At 39.8% G+C, this 18,298-nt stretch overlaps 1 protein-coding gene across 1 annotated transcript in view; it reads left to right on the plus strand.

Moving 5' to 3' along the window:
* Positions 1–740: 740 nt before the first annotated feature.
* Positions 741–18,298, plus strand: part of c8a (complement C8 alpha chain) — a 28,448-nt gene continuing 10,890 nt past the window's right edge. The window contains exons 1-6 of the mRNA XM_088927684.1: positions 741–886; positions 5,020–5,134; positions 8,047–8,191; positions 9,382–9,532; positions 17,162–17,351; positions 17,666–17,848. Coding sequence (XP_088783810.1) covers positions 777–886; positions 5,020–5,134; positions 8,047–8,191; positions 9,382–9,532; positions 17,162–17,351; positions 17,666–17,848 — 894 coding nt within the window. The 5' untranslated portion in view covers positions 741–776. The remainder of the gene's footprint in view (positions 887–5,019; positions 5,135–8,046; positions 8,192–9,381; positions 9,533–17,161; positions 17,352–17,665; positions 17,849–18,298) is intronic.

Here is an 18,298-nt window from a genome sequence, read left to right on the forward strand (position 1 = left end):
AACTCTTTCTACAACAGGTAGAGCTTTGTTGAAGTCTGTAATACTTCTGCACTTAAATGGTATGGATATATTAGTTTATATAGCAAGCAGTTCTGGAAATCTTCAATCTAAAATCAATAATGTCTTACAAGGTCAAATAAAATTCCTTTCATTTCTTTAGCTCTTTTAACCTGTATCCATGTATTTCTAAATAGACATTTTTCCCATGTGCATGTAAAAAACAGAATGGACCAGTTGATTTCAACAATTTTGTATTTCAATGTTGATAATCCTGCAATAGCAATTAACCATAGGATTTTGTAGTTGTCATGTGGTTTTTCTGAGTAATTTGCCTAGAAAAATAATACATTAATATACACTGTGTTCTGTCTATATTCAGAACTGGAGAATGCTGTTTTAGGTTTCAACTAAAGGAACCCATAACAATTTTATTAAACTGAGACGTCTGAGTGTTAGACTTGCTGGCTATTCTAATCATAAGAATCCCTGAAGTCTGACTGAACTAGAGAAGGTACACTTTAATATAGATAAACATATACTGTAGCTACAGTGTTTGGTTATTGTGCAATTTGTGCTATTTACCAAGTGCTTAACCAAAAAGTCAATTTTAGGGAAAAAGTCAGTTCCCAGGCAAACAGTGTTTCCAATTGTTTGTCTTTAATCAATGATTTACTCCGTGCTCTATTGATCCAACTCTGGTTGGATTGATGAGTGCAAAACAGCCAGTATAGAACCAGCAATCCAGAGTGTCTTCTACACTGTAGCCATTAATTGTAATGATGAAGAGATTTATACATTCTTCAGTGGGCTTAACCCTCCTGATATTACTAAATCTTCTTATTGTGGTCCGGCCTTCTAATACTCTCAGGAGCTGTATTGATGGGAGGTATGGATTTTTTAATACTTTTATTTTGTATTGGGCTGCTGGATAAGCTTCTTTTCTGTTAAAAATACTTGGATAATATTTCTTTTGGATTTGCAACACATTAGAATGAGAAATTGTAACTGAAAGTGTTTCATTAAAAAATATAAGCATTTGTGTCCTTTCTTTGGCTTGCTTGAATAATGCTTGTCAGATGACAGAAATAATAAGATTATTTAGCTCAAAATAATTATGCTAAAAGGCAGAATCCTTTTTTATTAAGTTTATAATATGTTAGAAGGGAAATCATTAATAAAATAAATAATAATAAAAATCATTAAATAAGTGGGTGTGGGTAGTGATTCATGTTGCATATTGTTTTGAACATTATTTGATTCATTCATCAATTAACCATTTTTATAAATCAAAAATCATTCTGTTATGATGTTCAGTATCACATAATCACTATATTAACCAGAGCCTAAAAAAATGAATACTGAAAGAGATCCAATGATATTTGCTTGAAATAATTGCAAAATAAGTCTGTCATGCCTAAGCACTCGAGATATACAGTAGTGTAGATTCTGCAATGATGTGACCTGGTGAGAGACAGTCGCGTCTTGCTGATAGGTGTCACGCCCAGTACACCTAGAGGGCGCTCTGCTTTTCTCCTGTTCCTAGTTCCCTGTGACTATTCATGTCTTTCTAGTGTGTCTTGTTGTATAGCCTATTTACTTCCTGCTTCTACTCTGCTACTCGCTCAACATTGAGGTTCAGATGTCCTGAGACCCACCTAGCACCAGGTCACTCCTGTCCATGGCCTGAGGGCATAGGTTTCTATACGGCATTTCCTGAACAGCTGAGCCTGGGCTAACTCATGTCTTGCCGCTACACACAGGGTCTATTTTTGCTCTCCTGCCATTCCACAGTTCATCCTGAAGTGGGACATGTATATATCTCACTTATCCAGCATCAAAGATCACCACTTAAGCACATTGTGAGAGGTGTTGGTGGGGTCTGTTAATTTAGCCTCAAACAAAAGTTACACTAAGATGCCATAAAGCTGAACCTAGAGCAAGACAGAGTAGGACAAGAAGTAATTACATATCAAAGAATAGGACAAGCACTCAGAATGTGAAACAAACTTTCTTCTGACTGTATATAAGAGCTGGGAAACCCTTGCAGTTTGTCTGTTATGTGGGGCAGACCCGGCGTGCATTGTTGGACTTATTGAGTTCAATAAAACTGAATCTGCACAAGACTGTGTTCTGCTCCTCTGATGAAGAATTTCCCACAACAGTCCTTTCCGACATCTGTGACGATAGGCTGGGAACCAAATGTTAGAGCTTGGTGGGGGTCAATGTTAACTGAAGGCTGTCAGAGAGAGACAAATTGGTGGTAACCAATAGGTAGAATAGGAGGATCCTTATGCATAACTGTGAATCCTGGTCAATAGGAGAAGTAATGAGTCTGGTAACCAAGGAAATCCAAAAAGACAATAGGAAAAACAAAATCCAAAGAGTGTGGTCAAAAGACAGGAGCAAAGATTAGTAACTGGGAGATCAGTAAAAAGGTTTAGAAATGCACACAAGAGAATTGTACAGGAGGCTTCTCAATAGTGAGCATGGGTTGGTGTGTGAGGGAACTTTAAATACTGAAGGGAAAGGGACATGGTTGGATAATTGGTCTGGGAGTGAAAATTTGTGGAATCTGGTGCATGTGGGAATGTGATGGGCTCAATTAGGAATGAGATTGTGAAACAGTGGGTTTGGGAATGTAACGGCGTTTGCGAGGGAGAGTGTGGGGCATGACAGGTGGAGCATGGAGACTGCCAGAGATGGCCAAGGCAGGACAAAGACTGATGGAAAATGTGGAAGGGAAACAGTGGCTATAATTGGGAGTGGACTCAGGTTAATACAGCTGAATGCAGTGTCATGTGAAACATCTCAAGAACAGAGCACTGGACCAGTGGCAAATCAAGGTTTAAATATTGTCTTGGATTGCGCACTTGTTAATTGGTCAAAGGTGGCCAGGACATCTGGGCCAAGATAGTCTAAGTAGTCCTGGGTGAAATGTGGCTCCTCATTGGAATGTGCTTGGTTTCCTAGGACTGCACCTAGGACTGCAAGCTCCTAGTGGATCACACATAACAGATTTAATATAAATTAGCATCGATGTTGTCTTTTTTATGACACTCAAAAGAAGTCACCTCTATTTCAAGTTTCTTAAAAATGGATTATACAGTGCCTTGCGAAAGTATTCGGCCCCCTTGAACTTTTCAACCTTTTGCCACATTTCAGGCTTCAAACATAAAGATATAAATTTTTTATTTTATGTGAAGAATCACCAACAAGTGGGACACAATTGTGAAGTGGAAGGAAATCTATTGGATTTTTGAAACTTTTTTAACTAATAAAAAAATGAAAAGTGGGGCGTGCAAAAGTATTCGGCCCCCTTGCGTTAATACTTTGTAGAGCCACCTTTTGCTGCGATTACAGCTGCAAGTCGCTTGGGGTATGTCTCTATCAGTTTTGCACATCGAGAGACTGAAATTCTTGCCCATTCTTCCTTGCAAAACAGCTCGAGCTCAGTGAGGTTGGATGGAGAGCGTTTGTGAACAGCAGTTTTCAGCTCTTTCCACAGATTCTCGATTGGATTCAGGTCTGGACTTTGACTTGGCCATTCAAACACCTGGATACGTTTATTTGTGAACCATTCCTTTGTAGATTTTGCTGTATGTTTGGGATCATTGTCTTGTTGGAAGATAAATCTCCGTCCCAGTTTCAGGTCTTTTGCAGACTCCAACAGGTTTTCATCCAGAATGGTCCTGTATTTGGCTGCATCCATCTTCCCCTCAATTTTAACCATCTTCCCTGTCCCTGCTGAAGAAAAGCAGGCCCAAACCATGATGCTGCCACCACCATGTTTGACAGTGGGGATGGTGTGTTGAGGGTGATGAGCTGTGTTGCTTTTACGCCAAACATATCGTTTTGCATTGTGGCCAAAAAGTTCGATTTTGGTTTCATCTGACCAGAGCACCTTCTTCCACATGTTTGGGGTGTCTCCCAGGTGGCTTGTGGCAAACTTTAGACGAGACTTTTTATGGAAATCTTTGAGAAATGGCTTTCTTCTTGCCACTCTTCCATAAAGGCCAGATTTGTGCAGTGTAAGACTGATTGTTGTCCTATGGACAGACTATCCCACCTCAGCTGTAGTTCTCTGCAGTTCATCCAGAGTGATCATGGGCCTCTTGGCTGCATCTCTGATCAGTCTTCTCCTTGTCTGAGCTGAAAGTTTAGAGGGACGGCCAGGTCTTGGTAGATTTGCAGTGGTCTGATACTCCTTCCATTTCAAGATAATCGCTTGCACAGTGCTCCTTGGGATGTTTGAAGCTTGGGAAATCTTTTTGTATCCAAATCCGGCTTTAAACTTCTCCACAACAGTATTACGGACCTGCCTGGTGTGTTCCTTGGTTTTCATGATGCTCTCTGCGCTTTCAACAGAACCTTGAGACTATCACAGAGCAGGTGCATTTATACAGAGACTTGATTACACACAGGTGGATTCTATTTATCACCATCAGTCATTTAGGACAACATTGGATCATTCAGAGATCCTCGCTGAACTTCTGGAGTGAGTTTGCTGCACTGAAAGTAAAGGGGCCGAATAATTTTGCACGCCCCACTTTTCATTTTTTTATTAGTTAAAAAAGTTTCAAAAATCCAATAGATTTCGTTCCACTTCACAATTGTGTCCCACTTGTTGGTGATTCTTCACATAAAATAAAAAATTTATATCTTTATGTTTGAAGCCTGAAATGTGGCAAAAGGTTGAAAAGTTCAAGGGGGCCGAATACTTTCGCAAGGCACTGTAGCTATTCACCTCTACTTACTATATTATATAACTCAAACATGAGCAATAAACCTAGTGTAAATCAAGATGAAATGACCCTAACAAGTCATGCATTAGTTCTGCACAGTTGTAGTCCTCGAGGAATGGGTAAACTTGTAGCTTACATTTAATCTGTGTTCTCATTAACCCAAAAATTGTTGATTAATTATATTATTAGCCATAATGCAAACCAATTTTCTGTACCTTTGGTGCACCAGTAGTCTTAAGTGTTGCTCTTTCTCTCAGTGCATGTTCTTTCTTTACAGAGGTAAGAACAGCACTGCAAGGAAACCCAGAGGTGTGAATACCCCTGCTCCAGTGGACTGTAAACTAGGCCCATGGTCAGCATGGGCACCCTGCTCTGCCTGTCAACAAAAAACAGTAAAGTACTCTACATCAAGATACATATTTGTCTATATATGGATGCATGGATGGGCAGACAGAAAGATCTGTAGAATGGTCTGCCTACTTTTGATATAGAACTAATTTGCAGTATGGAGTTATGGTTAGGGCTCTGGATTCATAAATAGAAGTTTATGGGTTTATTACCTGAGTAGATTTTACCTTTGAGAAATCTTGAACCCAAGTTTCAGTCGTATTGATTCAGTAAAAACTCTGTCTGTATAAAAGAGTAAAAATGTAAGCTAAATATATTCAATATTGACATATCCCATTATTCATAGCCAGTTCACTTTAAAACACCATGACTCTGAACAGTGTTTCTAACAAGATCCATGTGAAGCCAGTTTCCCCGGTCAAAGTATGGCTCTACCATGCCAATGAACCTTAATAAGTGAAGAAGAAGCTCAGCATGCCTTCCTCTCCTTTGTGTTAATCCTTCTTAATCTCTCTGCTGCCCTTTTCCCTGAAGAACAGTTGATTTTTCTCTTGTCAACATCTCAGAATTTCTGGTTCTGTTCGCATATGTTTCTTCATTTACCTCTCTGATTGTACTGACCATGACTTACTCTCTGCCCCTTAATCCCTCTCCAATTGTGTCTTTAATATTCCAGGGTTCTATCCTGGGCTCCCTACTCTCTCCTTTCCTGTTCCCTGGGTCTTTTCATTTCCTCCCATACCTAGACTATTGTAACTCCCTTTTTAATGCCCTCTTTTAAAACTTTCCATTAACTTCAACTCATACTGAATGCCGCTGGTTTGTCATTTCTCATTTTCCTCATGCTAGTCCATTCCAATTTTTAGTGCCTGCTCATGATTCACCTGTTAAGATGGCTCTAAGTAAGGCTTGGTCTACTCAGCACTGGGATGGGTACATACCGGTTGCTCCTGTAATTGGTGTTGATGGCACTCTTCCATCTGACAAAAATTTCAAAAACCTATGTCCCAGTACAGTAACTGGAGACACTATGCTGGATCTGTAATGTTAATTGTCTTCACTATGTGGTGATTAAAGATCCAATGGCACTGGTTGTAAGCACAGGGATGTCAGACCTGGTGTATGGGAATTTACTACTCTAAAGTAGAGTTTACTACTCTGTTCTTCAACATTCTGGCCTCCCTACAGTTTCCCCTAATTAAAACTTAGAATTGAGGCAGGCAAGTTAAAGTGTACAATAGTGAAGACATTTCTTATACCTCCACCTGATGTGCTGTATTGTAGGGCTGCTAATGAATAATGGTTTCCACATGTCACTATGGATTGGTGCTTAAATTCAGTGGTTGATGAACTGGGTTCCCTCCAATTTGTAGAGCACTTTAGGATCTTTGGAACAAAAGCAGTTCATATTTGCAATTAATAAATAATTTTATATCCACACAATATCTATATAAATGTTAAAAACTTACTGTTTCATTTTTTCCAGCACAATACTTGCTATAAACCTAAATCTTGTGCTAGTCGTTTTTATGAACGTATGTAGTATGTGATTTTTATTTACGTAAAAAAATAATAGAAATTTAATACAATTTTCATACAAATTTAAAGTGTATTGTATGTCACCCTGGATAAAGGTGTCAGCTAAGAAAATAAATATTTATTATCATTATCATCCACATAAATATCCGCAAATAATCCACAGAAATTTTCAAAGAATGGATAGTAATTTGTTTTGTATGTATTAGGAATGGAGGTTAAGTTTTACTACAATGTATGAGTTCGCCTACAGTAGTATAAACTGAATATTTCTTAGTATTGCTGCTAGAATATTTATTAACAATGTGTTAGACTACATCCAGTAATCTTAAAGGTCCTTATTTTAGCAAAGCATTTTCTGTGAGTCCCAATGTAAATTTACAATGAATTTTAATCCTGACTTGAGTCTATCAGCAAAGCTGTAAAGTGAAAAGTAATTGTATAAAGTAATGTTGAATTGTAATTGTTTTTTTTCAAGGGATTACAATTTACTTTACATTCTCCATGATCCCTTGTCTCTCTGTCATATGTTTACATACAAAAAAATGTACTACTGTGAAATTGATACATTCCTATTACAAACCCCCAAATGAATAGTTGATTATGATAAGTTTTAGCACTTCAATTTCCATATCAAAGCTCTGGAAAACTCAGTATTTCTGATCCCTAATCTTTTAGATTTTGTAATGACAAAGCAATCATATTAGTAATGGAGGAAATGAATTTCTAATCGATACCAAACATAATTTTTATTATTTGTTCAGGGGAAGTGTAATTAAATATTACAATCTTAAATAAATTTCTGTATAACCATACATTTCTTATCACCATCCCTCTGAGCGAGTACAGAAAGATGCACTCCTTTAAAGCATACAAAGTAAAATGTAGAAACAATTCTTATACTGATAAGGAAAGTATGAAGATCTACTGCAACAATATGAGTGTGCTTTCCCCAATACTGTATATGCATACTGTAATTATTTCATTTTTAGTATAAGTATAGGTAGAACAGCAGTGGTTTAGTTACGTAGAAACTAACCATGTATGGTTGCACAATTACTGCTTAATTTTCCAGTGTACATTTATTGACAGCATATTTGAACAAGCTTATTTGCATTACTACTGAATATTGAGGCGAGTTATGGTTCACCATACTACAACTTATTAATATTTGGATACACATGAAGTTGTCAACAGTAGACTTAAATATAAATATTAACATATGCCTTGTCAGCACCACTGCTACATACATTGCCTCTGCTTCTAACCATAAAACCAGCCTCACAATTCTTCTATATGTAACGAGGTACAGTTTGGAATCTACTTTGCCGGTGAAGTGAAGACAGGACAAGCACTATAAAGCACTGAATTTTTTAGTTTGCCTTCTGTTCTCATCTTTTCCCATTTACTCCTCTATCAGTACCAGCACAGGTACTTGGAACAAGCAAACCAGTTTGGTGGTAACCCATGTCTGGGCAACAAGTGGGGAGAAAAGATATGTCCCAGTGACATACAGTGCAACCGACAGAACCTGTGTGGAGAGGATTTCACATGCCAGGAAACAGGCAAGTTAACTTGTATGACAACATAATGGAAGAGGATTGTTATAATTATTATTAATTAGGGGTGGGGTGACATGGTGGCACAGTAGTTAGCATTGCAGCCTTGCAGCGCTAGGGCCCTGAGTCCAATTCTGGAGCAGGGGTACAATTTGAGTGGAGTTTGTAGGTTATCCCTGTGTTTGCTTTGGGTGCTCTGGTTTCCTCCCAAAGTCCAAAGACATACTGGTTGCTAAGCTGCTGTGCTGGAGATCTCAGGGCCATGGCGAATGATAAGACGAGCTCCAAGAGCAGGTACGCAAAGGAGCCTCAGGAGTCTTTGGGATGGCAAGGTGGGAGCAAGGCTTAATGATAGATGATGGAGTGATAATGCAGGAAAATAAATCATGTGAGTTGGAAAAAAAGTCTGCCTTGAATCAGCAGAGATGCTGACTTAAATACGACTGACTGAAAAAGTACTAAGCCAGTAAAAAAGCTGAATATGGCTGTCTGAATAAATATTAAGTTTGGAAAAAGCCGCCTTGATGCAGCGGAGAAACTGGCTTGAATACAGCTCTGAGAATTGAAGAGGCAGGCTGAAACTAAGCTGGTTTTGTATAATGCAAAGGCTCCCTAGCAGAATGAGACTGTCTGGAATGGCAGCAGAGAAAGCCAGAGCCATGGCTTTGGAGGAGACAGAAAAAAAGAAAATGAAAAATTATAAGCCAAAAAAAAACAGAGAGACTGAAGAGCCTTGCTGATTCAGTGCTTGTGAACCTTAGGAAAAAAATTAAGCATTTGTTAGATGATTGTTTCAGTACTTGAAGCTTAGCTCAATGTCAGAGCACTGAATAAGCAGGTAAAATAGCCTTTAATAGTCTGCTTAACTGTCTGATTGATTTTGAGATGGTCTGCCTGATTGAAAGATTAATGGTTTTGGGAATTGTGTCTTAAGTGAGTTCGCACAGCGTCGGAAGCAGGCTGAGGCAACATCAGGACGTGAGCTGCTCCCAGCCTGGGTGTGACACTGATCGATTAATCGGCCCTGGTGTGTGTTTGTGTCTTGCAGCCCAATGCCAATCAACGAGTAATGTGTTCATTACTTGCTGATTGGCTTTGGGATCCAAGGTTGCATGAACAGCTCTGTGTGCTGAGGTGTATAGGTGTGTATGTTAGATGGAGAGAGAAATGTGCAGTGAACATGTGTCTGTTTCCAGGGCGGTGCATCAGCCGGCGATTGCTATGCAACAGTGACCCAGACTGCAGAGACGGGTCAGATGAGAATGAATGTGGCGACTTGGAGAACTATGAAGATACTTTCTGCAAGCAGCTCTTCCCTATCCCTGGCTCAGAAATAAGTGCCCGAGGGTAACAGTGCATCTCTGGTCAGCTATGAGGGTCTCTGAATAAAGGGAAGCCAATAAAAAGTCATTTTCACTGAGTTTCAGAAATGCAATGTGCTAAGTATTGTCAGCACTGAAGAAAATGCTGTGTACCTAGATGCTTGTAATGATACATAAATGTATGTTCAAATGTAAAGTTTAGGTTAGATTATTTAAACATATTAGAATATACTTAAATGCAACAATAGTGATTTATGTACTGACACTGCATGAACATCAGTGAGCAATTTTAATTTAAGTCACTCCAGAAAAAATCCGCTTAATATGACTCTTGTTAATGTCGACCTTCATTTGTATCATGAAATTGAAATATCTAGGCCTTAATATAATGTGAGTCAATGGAATTAAATACCTATTATGTCATTGGTTATTGCCACCACACTACCATTCATAATGAGTTATATCAGCCATTCAATTAATTTCCACCTCTTAATATCACTTCTGTTTTGGCATATTGCTGTTACGCATTCTGCACGCACACTCTCACAAACACCGTCACATTCCCACACGCACCCACTCAAATATGCTCACACTGCAGCTAATCTTCCTATCGTCTTTCCCTCCCATCTCTACTTTAACACTCCTCTTTTCCCATACCATCCCTCACTATTTCTGATTCTCTTTGGAGCTCCCTAGTGCGCGCACCCTTCTTCTTTTGGTTTTGATCTCATTGTTGCTTCCTGGACTCTCACTTGTTTCTGACCTCATTTCTGCCTTTGCAATTTGGATTTGTTGTCTCAATTGAACTTTCCCAGCCCAGTTTTTGACTTTCGCCTGCCCATCGGTTTTTGAGTATAAGGACTTGCGTTTTTGTAACATTTTCTAAAAGGACTTCCTGCAACAGTGTGGGGATACAGATGCAGCCATTCAAAATGCGCGGGCGATACCGCATTATTTTCCGGTACGCTGTACGCAGTCTACCGCGAGTTACCGGTAAATACCGCGAGTTACCTGTAAATACCGCTAGCAAAATAATAGTATCCGGAATTTCCGCAAGGTGGAGCTAATAAAGCTCAACCTCTCATGTTTGAGCTGTAGCCATCAAAGTCTTTAACGAAGATATTACTAATAGTATTAATAATAAATGACCTTGGACAAGCTGTAAACTCAAAGTATTGCCCTGGTCCACATTCTTTTTTTCATTGACCGTCTTTGTAAAAGTAACACCACAGCATTTCGCAATCACGCATTTGTTTCCAATCATGCAAAGTACAGTAATTTTTGAGAATCGATTCACCATGCCTTTCACATGCTCATAAAAGAGATTGATTTAGGAACATAAACATATTACCGTATGCAAACTGTACTGTATACAGTATGTATATGTATATTTAATGTCTTAACTGTGCCCGTTTAAGTATTGAATATTTATATGGAATTTTACCTCTGAAGGGAAATCTTAGTGCCTGAGCATAAAAAGAATAGGAGCATACTGCAACGCGTGTGAAGGCCATAAACGATATTAATTTTGGAACATAAACATACAGTATATGGCTGGTCTCGGTACTTTAAAGAAAACATACACGAAACATGGTTTCATTATGACCAGAATCGGTCTTGAGATATTTTTAACTTGATTTACAGTATTTGAGAGGTATGTCTTGACACCGATACTACGTAAATACTGCTCACGTACTGTATATGTTTCTAGGTTTATATTATGCATTTCATACGGTCAAATTACTTTTGAGCAACTGATAAGAAGCGCGAAACGGTATGCCCAGGGCGTTTTAGTTTCGTTTTGTGCGGGGACTGCTTTAACTATATCGCCGTGGATTGATTAGAGATATCAAGTACATACAAGTCATTTTTTAAATGTTGTAGTTCGTCTTGTAAAAATGTTACGAGAACATCATCTGTCAACAATTACACAGGTTCTATTTCCATATTGCGGATTTTGGTTATGTAATATTATTTTCTAATTTCACGTTGTGAATATATGATTTGGGCAAACAGAGCCGCAAAGAAGTACATTATGGGTTGTTTTTTTTGCAGTTTTATCTAGAACAAGCGATGCTTAAACCTTTGTCTGATTCTTGTGAAACTATCCACACGACAGTTACCTACAGTAGGAGTTGACTTCAGTGATGTCACTGATGGGATGTTTGTAAAAATCCATCCTTTGTAAAACGTCTTCTCTAGTTGTCCTGCATATGTATTCGCTAATGAAGCTGTGTGTTCTGAGCCTGGTTCTCTACATTTCTGTATGAACCAGCTTAGAGGGCTAAAGACAGCTTGTGTTTAAATTGAGTGTAAGGTAATTTATGCTTCTAAAGTCATGGTCAGCATTTATTATTGTACTGTGCTGTAAACTTGTTCTGTGCCTAATTACATTATTTTATAGCTTTATCAAATCTGTACATTGTCTGTCGATAATGTTTCTGTTGTGCTTTTTCAGCCCTCAGCACGTGACCGCGCTGGTGGCGCTGTGGGTTAGTTTCCTGACTCCCATGTCACACGGTCTGTGATTGAATCCCATGGAACTATGGCTTTATTTTTTAACAAACATTTCTTTGAAAAAATGAAACGTTTCCCTTGGTCAGAGATTAAATAAAACCTCACTCGCACCAAACAAATTTATATTTCTAAATATCACAACATGATCGAATTTAAGTCTTTTTAATAACAATGAATAGTCACCTATGCGTTACAAAATAAACATTTATATTGATTTGAATCGCGTTTTGATTTAAATCGTAAACGCGTTTAAATATATGTGTTTAAAGGCGATATACTGTATAAAAGCGCTGATTCTTATGGAATGTGTTCCGCCGGGGATTCAAAAAATTTATTTTTTTTAATCGCGTATCTAAGGAAAATTGCAGTATAACTTTGTTCATGCACAAACAGTGGCATGTTACATTATAATTTGGGTGTCTCCTCTTGCCAGAAAGCTCTAAATTGCATTTTGAGTGCGGTTTTTGCTCCTATTCTTTTTATGCTCAGCTACTAAGATTTCCCTTCAGTGGTAAAATTCAATATCTACAACGGGCACAGCAAAGACGTTTACTGTAAGTCTTTCTATGACAGACCAACGGACCACGAGTGCCCCTGTCGGTCAACCAATCACGTACCGCGGTACCGCGCGTCATCTTGCGTCACAATGCGCGACGCCGTAGCCAATTACCTCCGGTACGTGTCTGTAACGCGCACTTTGAATGGCGGCATCTGTATCACCAACTTGATCCCTGCAAAGGTTTTTTTTTATTTTTTAGTACAATGATTGCTAACAGAATACTGAGCCAGAACATGGACTGAGTGGGCCAGGATGATCCCTTCGCTGTTCTTTAGCAACAATCTCAGGCTCTTGGTCAACTCACCGCCACAGTTTAACAACTCATGGACCACTAAGCTCGGACACCACCACCACCAAAACCCATGGCTCCGTTACCATCTCTACACCTTCACGCTGTGCCTAGTCCCCTATGCCTTCCCACCCCGGAGAAATTTGAGGGTGACCCATCTAAATGTCAGGGTTTTATAACCCAGTTCTGGATGGCTTTCTATCTCCGCCCTGATTGTTTCCCAACTGACAGGGAGAAGATTGCGTTTATGGTGTCAAACCTTTCTGGCCGGACTCTGGAGTGGGTTACTAACCTCCTCTTCCGAAATCTCCCCGAAGCTACCAATATTACTCTTTTTCAGGCCACCATCGCTCTGTTTATGGACAGTTTCACGCCCATCATCTGACCATTTCACAACTTACCTCTCTGTTTCACGGATCCCGTCTATTCCAGAAATATACATCAGAATTCCGCTTTTTGGCTTCCCAAGTGCCTTGGAACCAGGAAGCCCTCATCCATCAGTTCCGTTGTGGGCCCTCCAATGAACTTGAGGATCACCTCATACAATTGCCCCTCCATTTTCCTACCTTGGAGGCTTTCATATCGCGTATCTCCAAGATTGTTATCAGACTACAGGAACGCCACTCTGAATTGCAGACCTTGTTTCTTCTTCTACCCCTCTAGATTCTAGACCCTTTGCTGGATTACCTCTTGAAGAAAGGACTCGCAGTCTCAGTGCCTCCTGCCCAGTCTGTCCCCCACGTACCCTCCTACCCGCTACTAAGGACGGTTTTACTCTTACCTCCTGTGCCGCATCCGGGCTCTTTCTTCTGGCGAGCATCTCCTGGGACAGGAATCAACAAACACTTTCTGCTTTTCTTGATTCTGGAGCTGAGGACAACTTCTTAGACTTTGAACTAGCCTCCACCAAAAACATTCCACTACTCCCTGTTTTGAATGGCAGACGGTACCTCTCACCATCCATGTTGGCAAAATCCACACTAAAAACATTTGTTTCCTACTCCTTCACTCTCCCTTGCACCCTCTGGTTTTGGGATATCCATGGTTACAGAAGCACAACCCCCACATCTCCTGGGCCAACAATGAATGATTAGCCTGGGGACCTCCATGTCGTGTTCACTGCTGTCATCCACCTATAAGGATGGTCTCCACCCATCTCTCTCAGGAAGAGGTCTATAAGATTCTTTCCTCGTATTCTGATCTTCACCTGGCTTTTAGCAAACAGAAGGCACTATCTCTACCACCACACCACCCCTACGATTGCCTCATAGATCTTCTGCATGGAACACTGCCCCCAAGAAGGAAGATCACGTTCCCTTGACGAGTCCTACACCCTGGAATCGTACATCCAGGAATCCCTAAAGTCTGGGTTTATTCGTCCATCCTCCTCCCCTGCCTGCGCCAGATTCTTCTTTGTGAAAAAGAAGGATGGATCCTTGAGACCCTGCATTGACTACAGGGTGCTTAATGTAATAACCATAAAGAACCGTTACCCCCTTCCCCTCATCTCATCAGTGCTTGGATCAGTCCGGGGTGCTACCATCTTCACCAAGCTCGACCTTCGGGGTGCTTACAACCTGATCCGCATTCGAGAGGGGGATGAGTAGAAGACAGCCTTTATCACTACCCTCAGTCACTAAGAGTACCAGGCTTGGTCCATGCTCCTGCAGTTTTCCAGAACTTTATGAATGACATTTTAGAGACATCATTCAAAAGTATGTTTTAATTTCCCTGGATGACATCCTAATTTTTTCCCAGCAATTTACAGGAACACGTTTCTCATGTCCGTGAAGTCCTGACTCAACTAATACACAATAAACTGTATGCCAAGTTGGAGAAGTGCACATTTCACGCCTCCAGAATCCATTTCTTGGGGTACATAATCATGTCTCTGGGTGTTCTGATGGATCCAGACAAGGTTAAGGTCATCCGGCACTAGCCTATTCCCAAGAATTTGAAACAGGTTCAGCATTTCCTGGGCTTTTCCAACTTTTACTAACGTTTTATTAGGAATTTTAGTTCCGTTGTGGCACCCATCACCGCTTTGACCTTTAAAGGTTCCCAACAAGGCAAGTGGACCCCAGAGGCCGACAAGGCGGTTAATCGACTCAAGCAACACTTCTCCACAGCACTGATCCTTTGCCATCCAGACCCTACACTCCCCTTTGTGCTTGAGGCTGATCCTTCAGCCAATGGAGTTGGGGCCTTCTTATCTCAGTGCCATGGAGAAAGGTGTGTTCTCCACCCATGTGCCTTCTTTTCAAGGAAACTGTCTCCGGCAGAGATGAACTAGGATGATGGTAACAGGGAGCTGCTAGCCATCAAGCTGGCCCTGGAGGAATGGAGACACTGGCTGGAGGGGGTTCAACACCCATTCACCATACTCATGGATCATAAGAACTTGGCCTATCTGCAATCAGCCAAACACCTCAATTCTCGCCAGGCAAGATGGGCTTTGTTCTTCTCCAGGTTCAATTTTTTCATCACATACACCCCATGTCCCAAGAACATTAAAACTGACGTTCTTTCCTGCCTACATGATCCTCCCGACGTTGACATTTCCCCTGAACCCATCATTCCACCTATCAAGATTCTCACAGCTGTACGTTGGGACGTTGAAAACCAGGTGAGACGTGCTCTTTGAGGTCACACGGTACCCCCCAATGCCCCCAGGACAGATTGTTCGTTCCCAACTCCCTCCAGTTTGCAGTTCTTCAATGGGGCTATGATTCTCGATTAGCGGGTCATCCGGATACTAAACAGTCCATTGACCTAATCTCCAGGGATTTCTGGTGGCCTTGCCTGAGGACTGATATGACAGAATAAATCCGGGCCTGCACCACTTGTTCCAGAGTCAAGACCTCCTGGCAGAAGAAGGCGGATCTTTTACAGCCCCTTCCAGTTCCCACACGTCCTTGGTCCCATCTTTCAGTCGACTTTCTTTCTGATCTCCCTATGAGTGAGGATAAGACTACCATAATGGTAGTAAATGACCGATATTCGAAGGCTGCGCATTTTATCCCTCTTCGTTCTCTTCCATCCACAGATGGCTGACCTGTTTGTTCTTCACGTGTTCCGATTGCATGGCATCCCAAAGGACATCGTCTCTGACAGGGGACCTCAATTTATTTCCAGATTCTGGAAGGTGTTCTGCAAGGTCTTGGGGGCATCTTCCTCACTTACCTCTGGATATCACCTAGAAGCTAATGGCCAGGAGGAGAGCGTATGTCTCCACAACCCGAGACGACTGGCTCTCCCTTCTTCCATGGGCTGAGTATGCTCATAACTCCCTCTACACTTCTTCCACCAAGATGTCCTCCTTTCTTTGTTCATTTGGTTATCAACCTTCACTTTTCCCTATCACCATTCCTGAAACCAACGTCCCTGGAGTCAAGACCTACTTCTCCTCCCTCCATAAACTTTGGAAAAAGGCTACAACCATACTGTTTGGAACCGCCCACAGACAACAGACTTCTGCCAATAAACGCCGACGACCCTTTATTTTTTAGCATAATGATTGCTAACAATTGCACGACATTTTCAAAAAACATTTAATATGATATAGTTACTATATCAAATAACATAAAAATTATACATTTTTAGTACTTTCAGAGTGAAATACTCTCAAAAGTGTAATTCTTTTAAACTATGTGTTTACTGAGTAAAATATGTATTCAAGAATATAACATTCCATTTTAATTATGAATGGAGTGTATAGCACAATATGATGCAAGGTATTAGAATACACCTTATTGAACAAATATACAAACATTGCTGATTATTACAATGTGGTTGTTTCATGGCAGGTTTGTCACATGTGTATGATATAGTAGGTGAGAACAGCCAGACACATGATACTTGCGAGTCACTGATAACAGCAACATTAACCAGCAACACTTAATGTCAGAAGTTTTATTCTGTGGCTTATAATTATATTATTGGAGGGCTTTACACACAAAATTGTTATGCTGCAACATTTGTTATGAAAATTTTGTGATCAATTAAAACTAAATTTAAAAATATTCAGTACAGTAGGCTTTCCTACTGGCTACCATAATGACGCAAAGCAGAACATTGCCATTATATGTATACGAGTAAAACACCTTGAGAAAAAACATTAGTTTCAAGTTATTCATAAATTTTAACTTTTAGATTTTAAGATTTTAAACTTAAAAATTTTGAAAAACACAAGGTCATTTTTTGAAAATCGTTTCATAATATTGCTATATTTTTAATTGAACAAGAAATGGGAATTCAATTAATTTGTGAACATTATTTGTCATCTTTAGCTATAATGCATTAACTGGAGAGTTTCTCCTCAACACTATTGACCCTGGTTACTATGGTGGATTCTGTGAATACGTCTATAATGGTGACTGGAAGGAGCTGACCTATGATGCTTTTTGTGAGCGCATGTCTTACAACGAAGATGAGAAGTATTACAGGAAACCATACAATATCCACTACTATCAATTCTTGGTAGGTATGAGACTTTTAAATCCAGAGTTTGAATTTCTCAGCATCTTAATCCTATTTGCTTATAGCTGTTCCTAATCCAGAGTCTGGCTTTCTGATTCACTTGGGGCCATATTTAGTAATTTGTGTAAGGTCAGAAAAACATGTTCGTTGTGCCAGTGATTTTAGGACCCTTAATTGGTCTATATTCACAAAAAAAGATACTAAACTGGGACAATAACTAGAAAAAAAGATTAACAGAAGGCCTCTGAAAGTAGACATTGTGTCAGTGATGTGATTTTCTGCTTCTCAGATTTATTTTGTGTTGATGTTGACAGGCTCAAGCTGACTCTGGAAGCTCTTCAGAATTTTATAATGATGTGACCAGCTTGTTAAGAGCAAAGAAGGAAGAGAATTCTTTCAACTTTGGTTTTACAGTTGGAATTAGTATGGTTGAAGGTGGATTTTCTCATAAACAAGATTCCAAATCCTTAAAAAATATATCAGAATACACAGATCAGGTAAGTTGGAACCTTACTTTATATCTGTTTTAGTGTTTTACTTTGATAAGGAAACTACACTGTGATGTTTTAAAATGTTACAAAAATCATATGTTCTAATTCACTGAAGCTTGTTTAGTTTAGGGATTTCACTCATTTTCTTTATGAATTCATACCAGTTAGTTATTCATTTCCTTTTAAAAATTGTAGCAAACCTATCAAGGTTTAAATGTGATAAATTTGACCTTAAGAATAATACCTCAGTAGCACCTTAGCTTGCAAAACTTGCTCCGAATTAATGGGGAAGTCATCTGATGAAGATCTCCAGGCTTCAAGATCTGTGTATGTTGATGAACTAGATAGATATGGTTGCAGAAGGACAGTGGCACAACAAGCTTCACCCTCTTGCAAAAAAAGAAATTGGTATTCACAAAGTTGAGTTATTGTACAGGAAGGCTGTTACATACCACA

This window comes from Atractosteus spatula, chromosome 11 (genome assembly GCF_055471065.1).
Source record: "Atractosteus spatula isolate fAtrSpa1 chromosome 11, fAtrSpa1.hap1, whole genome shotgun sequence".
In the NCBI taxonomy this organism is placed as follows: Eukaryota; Metazoa; Chordata; class Actinopteri; order Semionotiformes; family Lepisosteidae; genus Atractosteus; species Atractosteus spatula.